The sequence below is a fragment of the Papaver somniferum genome, chromosome 2 (genome assembly GCF_003573695.1).
Source record: "Papaver somniferum cultivar HN1 chromosome 2, ASM357369v1, whole genome shotgun sequence".
Classification (NCBI taxonomy): Eukaryota; Viridiplantae; Streptophyta; class Magnoliopsida; order Ranunculales; family Papaveraceae; genus Papaver; species Papaver somniferum.
In genome coordinates this window covers 126,166,895-126,176,017 of record NC_039359.1, presented here as the reverse complement: position 1 = coordinate 126,176,017, position 9,123 = coordinate 126,166,895, and the positions used below count along the sequence as shown (strand labels likewise).

At 36.6% G+C, this 9,123-nt stretch overlaps 2 protein-coding genes across 2 annotated transcripts; both read left to right on the top strand.

Moving 5' to 3' along the window:
• Nucleotides 1–386: 386 nt before the first annotated feature.
• Nucleotides 387–1,618, top strand: LOC113351905 (F-box protein At3g07870-like). The gene is made up of 2 exons (XM_026595812.1): nucleotides 387–1,244; nucleotides 1,346–1,618. Exons 1-2 carry the CDS (start codon nucleotides 387–389, stop codon nucleotides 1,616–1,618), a joined length of 1,131 nt encoding a protein of 376 aa, XP_026451597.1.
• Nucleotides 1,619–8,568: 6,950 nt separating this feature from the next.
• Nucleotides 8,569–9,123, top strand: LOC113351904 (putative F-box protein At3g16210). The gene has a single exon (XM_026595811.1). The coding sequence runs from the start codon at nucleotides 8,569–8,571 to the stop codon at nucleotides 9,121–9,123; it is 555 nt and encodes a 184-aa protein (XP_026451596.1).

The following is a 9,123-nucleotide window of genomic DNA, read 5'->3' as shown; positions in this document are numbered from 1 at the left end:
GAAGAATGTAGAAGAGTTTTTGTTTTTTGAGATTGGAGAACCCATTAAATTTCTCCCAAGTTCCCATACCCTCTATTGAAGACTTAAAGACCACCAACACCGTATAAGTACTTCTCTCCCGTTTAAGCTAAAAACAATCAAAGGGTTTGGGATTCTAAGGAACTAGTTGAAGTACTGGTACACAGGATGCTGTAAGCTCAATATATAGCCATTACTGTATCTTCGTTGGTACGTGCACCATTCTTCTTTTTCTTATTCGTTTCTTTGAATTATTTTTTTGTGTGATCTTAATCCATTATGTTTTTTCTTTCTTTTTTGTGTTAGCCCATCTCGGTTCGGTTTCTTGGCTTCGTCATTGAATTGGAAGTTGAAAGTTTTGGTGCAATATGGGTATGGACGATCTTCCATCAGATATTTCATTGAATATATTTTCTCGTTTAGATGTTGATTCAGTTTTAGATTGCAAACTTGTTTGCAGAACATGGCGAAATCTAGTTAAGAATCCATCCTTTGCTCGAAGTCGCCTTGCTTGCCGCAAGTTATTGTTGCAAAATTTTGACGAGAATGACACTCATCAAGATCTTTCATCTGATACATGTGAGACTTTTCAGTCGGGGTTCCTTTCGTTGGAAGAACTTGGCAACAAATCTGATGACTGCAGACTTCACTACGTTGAATATGATGTGAATTTTAAGAAGAAGTTTTACGAAATTAAAAATAAAACGATCAACATTCCTCCCATTAAGAAGACATATCTCACCATGATTGGTTCATGCAATGGGTTGATTTGTTCTACTGTGCGCCACCATCGACTGAATGACCCTATACACATATGTAACCCCGTCACCCTAGAATATGTTTATCTTCCTAGATACGTAAGTGGAGTTGGTACACATAAAATGGCGAGTGGATTTGGTTACAGTCCTTCGACTGATGAGTATAAAGTTGTTAGAATCTACAAAAAATCTGTTCATACTGCATGGTGCTTTCAGGTGTATATTCTTGGTAATGAGAGTCGTAAATGGACAGACGAAAAAGAAATCCCGAACCGGTTTGAGAATTGTTTTCGATATTCAACAGGTATTCTTGTAAATGGAGAGAGATATTGGCTGGAGCAGGCATCAAAGATTGTTGCCTTCAGCTTAGCCGATGAGGAATTCCGCGATGTAGCTTCACCACCTTTTGTAGAACGTAGTGGATATGATGATAAGAGACTTTGTGCGTTTGGAGACTGGTTATGTCTTGTTAATCGTATACCAGCCACAAGGGAGAAAAATGAACATGTCGACATATGGTTGTTAAAAAATAACAATGACATGAATGTGCAACAAAGTGGAACTTGTAGTTGGACAAGGAGTTTACTGTGTACGCCGAGACTAGAAGTCTTATTCCACTCGCTTTCACCAAGAAAGGCAAAGTTTTATTTTGGCAGGATCATAGATTTGTCTCTTGTTACGACCCAGAAACTGCCATACTTGAGAAACTTAGTAAGGATGAAAATAATGATAAAGCCGATTTGGAATCTTATCACGAAGCTCATCACATTAACAGCTTTGTTTCCCTGAAAGCACTTGGTGTCCAAAACTGTAGGAGAAGACTGAAATATATGGCGAAGTAAACTGATTGATGGCTGAAAAATGTTCTTGCTTATTTAATTATGATTTTTTTTCCTTCTTTTCTTAATGTATGTAATCGTTTCGTTTTGCTTAGTATTTCCAGTATTCTATAAAATATTTGGATGACCTAAAAAATGTGCCTCAATGATGGTAGTAAAAGAAAATGAAACATTGTTGATAAGAGCAAGTCCTACGGTGGAATTCAACCTATTCCAAGTGTGGAAAAATCATGGAATGTCAAGTCTAATGGCTTCCAAGTTGGGGTTTTCCATAAAAAATCCAAGCAAGGTTCCACCGTTTTGTGGAAGGGTTTGTGGAATCCATCTGAACGCCAATAAGAATAGTGTTAAAAAAACGCTATTAAGAATAACGTTTTTTTTTGTCCGTAGATTTAGGATGAGTTGTTGAAATATAACGGCTGAGAAAAAAACGCTATTCTTAATAACGTTTTTTAGCGCTATTAAGAATAGCGTTTTTTTAGCGCTATTAAAAATAGCGTTTTCACGATTTCAACACTACACTTGCATTTCCATCCACGGTTCCAAATGCTGAGGTGGCGTGGAAGATGGAACTCTTCCACCGTAAGACTTGCTCTAATAAGTCGCTTATGGCTAAAATCCACTATAGCTGCCTAAAAAGTTGACACAAAAATAAGAAGTAGTATTCAATGCTAGTAAATGTATTAGCATAACAAGAACATCTGAGTGATACAAGAAAAGAATCACCCGTCCTCCAACAGCTTCTTGTTTGGCATAGCGTATGAACCGAAACATAACCAAATAGATGGGCGATATTGGTAGATGGATCATCAAATGAAGAAGGAAATGGAGTTGGAATTGTTTTAATTTAGCCAAAAGGAATAAAGATGGCTTTTTCATTCATATTGGAATTTGCATCCACTAATAATGAAACAGAATATGAAGCTGATACATGCCTTCAAATTCGCAATAGAAATGAAACTAGAAAATTCCAGGATCACTAGTGTTTCGCAACTAGTTATTCGCCAAATAAAGGGAGAGTATACTGCAAATGAACCATCCTTGAAGAAATACAAGAAGCTGGTTGAAGAATTGTCAGCGAGAATCCCAAAAATAAAATGGAGGCACATTTCAAGAAAGAATAACAGACTCGCAAACGCATTTGCTTTCATCTCAAGCATGATGACAGATCCAACTGCGAGATGCATAAAAATAAAAACACTTCTGTCACCATCAATCAATAAAGAAGAAGAAGACGTGGATGTGATGATAATAGACAATGAAGAAGAAGAACAAATGAATAATATCGCAGACTGGAGAATGGAACTTCATGCATATTTGGCGAAAGGAGAAACACCAAGAAATAGATTGGAAACACACAAGTAAAAAAACCGTGCAACGAATTATGAATTAAGAGATGGGTTGCTATACCGAAAATCCTTTAACGCACCATCACTCAGATGTTTGACACGAGAGGAAGGAGAAAAAGTGCTAAAAATGTTATATAGTGGGGATGCTGGCAATCATAGCGGAGGAAGATCTTTGGCACATAGAGCAAAAATGCAAGGTTATTACTGGCCATACATGCACGAAGATGCAAAACGAATATCAAGACGTTGCGAAGATTGTCAGCGACATGGAAAGAAAATACATGCACCTGGAGGACCACTATCATCTTCAACTAGTGTGTGGCCTTTTGAAAAGTGGGGCTTAGATATTGTGGGACCATTTTTACCAGGTTATGGACAAAGAAGATATTTAATAGTCGCAACCGATTATTTCACAAAATGGACAGAAGTGAAGGCAGTACAACATATTCGCGACAAAGATATCTTTACATTCATATTCGAAAATATCATTTGCAGATTCGGAATTCCTGCACAGTTGGTATCTGATAATGGGAAACAATTTGAAGGACAAAATATAGAAATGCTGCTTAATGCATTCAAGATAAAATGTGGAAATTCTACTCCTTTGTATCCACAAGCTAATGGGCAGGTAGAAGCAACAAACAAAACAATTGCAGATATATTAAAGAAGAAATTGGAAGGACATCACAGAGCATGGTGCGAACAAGTACATAATGCAGTATGGGCTTATAGTACAACTAGAAGAGAAGCCACTGGAATGTCACCTTTTTGTTTAACATACGGAGTTGAAGCGGTGTTACCAACAGAAGTTGTTATTCCGACAACAAAAAGTGAAGCTTGGGAGAAAAATCTTAGTGCGGGCTTGATTTTAAATAAACTTGATGAATTAGAAGAAAAAAGAGAAAAAGATTTACAACATATGGAGAATTATCAGCAAAGATTAGCGCGAGAATATAATAAACGTGTCAAAATACGCGAATTTCAACCATGATATTTAGTTCTGCGAGAGACACCAATATATCAGCGAGAAAATGGTGGAAAATTAGCGAAAAAATGGGATGGACCTTACATCATTAAAGAGATAGTTGGAACAGGAGCTTATAGATTAATGGATCCAGAAGGTAGAGATGTTGGTGATAGACTAGACAGACCATGGAACAAGTTGTACTTAAAAAGATATTATCTGTAAGAAGCTTTGAGAAGTTATGGATTCTCAAAGAATAATTGCAAGACTACTCATATCAAAACAAGATCATGATGTGCGAAATTTTCGCAGAGATAATCATAAAATAATGACATAAAAGAAAGGGGCGAACCTTTATGGCGTACACCCTAGTTCGCGAATAAAATTTCGCAAGAGGAAAATGTAAGACCTAAAGTACGTCATATTAGGGGGTACCTGTTGGATGGCTCAGGGAAAGTCTACACCGCCACCGGAACCTAAGTCATGGAGATTTGGGGTCAATAAAGCCCATCCGGGAGAGGCACCTTGGATTCTCAGCTTAAGCATATGACTTGGGTTGGGCGACTAAGGTAATAAGGACTCTCCCAAGGAGTGCAGATCTGATCAAGACGCCGAGGTACACGGTTGAATCAAGAGTGTCAGGGACGTTTGAATCGTACCTTGCCATTCTTGACAAGTCTTGGATTATACTGCACTCGACGCGAAGAAAACCCCACTTAGGGTGCAGTCTCGTAACCATAAACCCTATATGTAAAAGGGATAAGAGGCTGCGAAAACAACTGGTTGTTGTTAAGACTGGATGGGAGGAGCTAACCTTGTATGGTAGAAGTACGCCTCATTGAAGGGGAAACCAGGGGGAAGATAAGGGCGGGAACCTCCATTAGGGAGCTGATAAGTGTCTTAAGACGCAAATGTCATGAGGCTTTCTATTCGCAAGAATATTAAGGCTTGTCATATTTGTGCAACAATCCTGAAGAGGCAATAACACAAAAGAAAAAGATAAGACGAGATCAATGGGTTTTCGCATGAAAGTGCGAAGACGTCCTGCAATTTTGTCGCAAGACGGCAATGTCATGGGGATTTATTTTCGCAAGAATATTTAGGCCTGTCATATTGTCGCAACATTCCTGAAGAGGTCATAATACAAAAGAAAAATTTAAGGCAAGATCAATGGGTTTTTGCATGAAAGTGCAAGGACGTCCTGCGATTTTGTCGCAATGACAAGAGGTGGCATAATAAGACCTTTAATTAGGAAGGAAAAATAAGACCACATGATAAAACAAAATATTTATAAGTATTCGTAACAGATTATTTTTTGCAAGAAAGATAATGAGAGGCAAGTATGAGAATCAATACACAAGAAGCATTATCTTTCTCATCAACAAAATATTAAAAGGAAAAGTTGATTCCAAAGTTGGTTGAAAAATATAACTCGCAAAAGTGATAAAAATAAGACAGTTCAAGAAGACAAAGCTAGATAAGAAGCTCAAGCTTCAGTATTAATTCTAGTAGAAGGAGATAACAGAAAATTTTCGCCAATATTCTCATTATCGCAAGCTTCTCCTTCATTTCGGTTCTGATATTCGCCTTGACTAGCATCTTGATTATCGCTAGCAATTACTTCTTCAGGAGAAATTTCTTTTTCATTTTGATTAACACCAGCAGGTGCTTCTTTAGAAGGAATTTCTTCTTCATCTTCCAAGAAATTATCCTCTGCACCGCTTTCGTAATCATAATCACTATCAGCACGACGAGGAAATTCATCATCATCTACTTCTAAAGGTTCAATTGATGTAGGAGGAAGAGATTTGAACAATAAAATGTCATTTACAAGGACTTCAGCCCGAAGATGAACTTGACGAAGAAGTGCTCTCTGATGATTCCTATCTTGAATATCCTTAAAATAAGCAAGATAATCAAGTCTTCTTTCTGCTCGGTCGCGAGAACCAGTAAGGGGAGAGACGAGCAATGCATTTTCTTTGTGAATTTTGGCATATTTAGCCTCCAAAACAGAAATGGAAGAATGAAGATTCTTCTCAGACTCTGTGAAAGATAGAATACAAAATTTCATTAAGATGAAGAACTCAGAAATATATGACAAGGAAAAGATAATTAAGGCGGTCAAACTATTATGACTACCTTCCTTTTGGGAAATAAGGTGTTGAATCAAGGACAGACAACTATTCTCCCAACGGTCCATTGCGTCATCAAATTTATCTCCAACTAAACCTCTAAGTCGAGATTGAAGATTTTTCTCTTTAGAAATAAGAAAGGCATTTTTCTTCGCAAGAGAAGAATAAGATTCTTCTAATTTGGAATATTGTTCTTTAAGCTGATTCACTTTACAATTAAAGCTATTCTACCTTGAATGAGTGTATCTCTTTCAGTGATAGATGACTCTGTTAATTCTTTAAGTTCATTTCTCAAAGAGCGAAGAGATTGCTCTTGGTCATCACATACTTTTTGAAGAATACTAAGTTGTTGCGAAGATATCGCCATCTTGTTTAAATAAGTTCGCTTCTCCTGAGTTAAGGTTTTATTCTCATCTGATAAAGTTTCCATCCCTAAATTAGCTTTAGTTAAAGAATAAGAAAGGCGAGATACTACATTACTTAATAAATCTTGTCTTTGAACTAATTGGGTATTTTCATTGGTAAGATTATTTATATGATCAAGAGAATATGAATAGAGGTTATCTAATTGGTTATATTGATCCATCAAGATTTCTTTATCAACACGGGCTTCTTCAACAACAGATTCAAATTGATATCTCTCCATTATTCGTTTCTGGTTTAAAGCTTAACATGCGAAAGAGGGATTTCAAGGATAATTAAATATGGGAAGGATAAAACCATTAAAAAGGCAAATTAAAGACACAGATAAGAAAATCATACCTCTCAATTCATCATTCTTCTTGCGAAGATTGTCACGATCCAGCAAAACATTCCGAAACTTTTGATTTTCGAGACGAAGAGCATTACATTCTTTTTCCAAAGCTGTCTGCGAAGCAGCTCTGTCAGAACCTAAATGCTTGCTCAGAATTTCGCAAACATTAGACTTGATAGGATCAATAGAAGACTTCTTGACATCATTCAGGACTTCAGATAAAACTTTGAATGCAATATCTATCCCTTCCACGGTTTCTTTCGAAAGAGGAAGAGACTTAGGTAGAGAACTGGTAGTGATAGAAGGTTGAGAAACATTCTCAATGGGAAGAGAAGAGGTTTCGTTCACAGAAGGATCAACAAGGGGGGTTTCAATCATTGAAAGGCCAGCTGAAGAAATGAAGTCTGAGGCATCTTTTGCGCGAATTGGAGATAAAGGTTTATCTTGCGAAGATGTCGCAGGAGATTTAGAAGAGATGAGTAAGTGGAAGGGAACAAAAGTTGGAACAGTTTTAAGGTGGCGAGATTTCTTGAGAGGTTTATTGACATCTTTATCACCCTGCGAATTATAATCCAGATAAGAAATAGAGGCAACAATATTGTTATTAGAAAAGGATAATGTTTCTTACTACCTTCTCATTCGGAGACTTTCTTTTATGCGCAACAACCTTATGCTGCAATTTGGGAATGTTAGGGTTCTGAACTGTAGATCTAGTGTTGGAGGCACTTTTGCTGAAGTAACAAGAGTATGTGAATCACATAAACAACATCAAATAAGGTAATAAACAAGATCAATTTCAACAAAACCCATAAAGAAGAAAAAATAAAACTAACCTTGATGAATCCATGGAAAACAATAGCAGGGAGATTGTTTCGAAGAAAATTACGAACGATGAAGATATGCATAAGAAATAGTATGAAGATGAAAAAGAACTTAAAAAGATTGAAAAAGAAAGAAGAAAAGTTGCAATAATGGAATTTGCAGAAGTACGACGAAGTTGCAGAGAAAATAAAAAGAAAGAAAAAGAGAGTGAGAAGGAATATATATAGAGGGAATTTCTCCTCGAGAAAATAAACACGATTAATACGGAAAGATATAAGCGGTTAAAAAGCAACAATTACAAAAGACGTGTCAAGAAATAGATGGAAGAAAGAATACGTGTGATAAATGCAGAATATGAAGAGGAGAACAGCCGCGACATTTCTCACATCATTCTCTACTTCGCAGAAAAGATATGAGAAGAGCCAAGATGTAGGATCAGAATCTCGCAACGACAATATTTCAGCGAAATTATCAACAACACAATACAACAGCGTCGCAGAACAATTTCAGGAAGAATATAATAAATGACGTCAGCTAAGATCACGAGAAAGATGTGATAGTCCTGCGAAAATTAGAGAGCTTGCGAAATTAATATTTGTAAGGTTCCAAGAATGTCGCAGATCATACCCGAAAATAAAGGACAGATTAGCTATCATCCACTATGTATTTCCCTATAAATAGTCGTTTAAGTTGTAAAGAAAGGGGAGAGATATATTTTGAGTAAAAAACAAGTAAATAGGAGAGAGAAAATCTAGAGCAGAGATCATTCTTGATTTCTTTATCTTTTCTTGTAAGAACATTCAAAGATTGATCAATAAAATTAAAAGTGTAAACCTAAAAATGAGTTGATTAATAATGAAATTATATGAGGGGTGTAGTGTAGGATTTCCTGCAACTACACCGTTGAAGAGAAAATTGGTGCACGTGATATGATGAGTGGGTTCGGTTACAGTCCATCAACTGATGAATACAAAGTTGTTAGAATCTACCACAAAGGTAATACATGTTGTTTTCAGGTGTTCATACTTGTCAATGAGAGTAATAAATGGACGGAGGAAAAAGAAATCCCCTACCCGTTTTTTCATAATGAATGTCAGTATTCGAAAGGTGTTCTTGTAAACGGAGAAATACGTTGGCTGGATTATGCATCAAAGACCGTTGCCTTCAACTTAGCCAATGAGGAATTCCACCAGATAGCTTCACCACCTCTTGTAGAAGGCAGTTCGTATTCTGATTATATGAAACTTTTTGTACTTGGAGACTGCTTATGTCTTGTTCATTATAGATACTCGGCAAGAGAGAGAACACATGTTGACATATGGTTATTAAAAAAGAACAATGACATAAGCGTGCAACAAAATGGATATTGTTCTTGGAAAAAGGAGTGTACTGTGCAAGTTGAAAGAGGAATTGATCTTATTCCACTCGCTTTTACCAAGAAAGGAAAGATCTTATTTTTCCAGGTGAAAGATTTTAGAGATGAATAA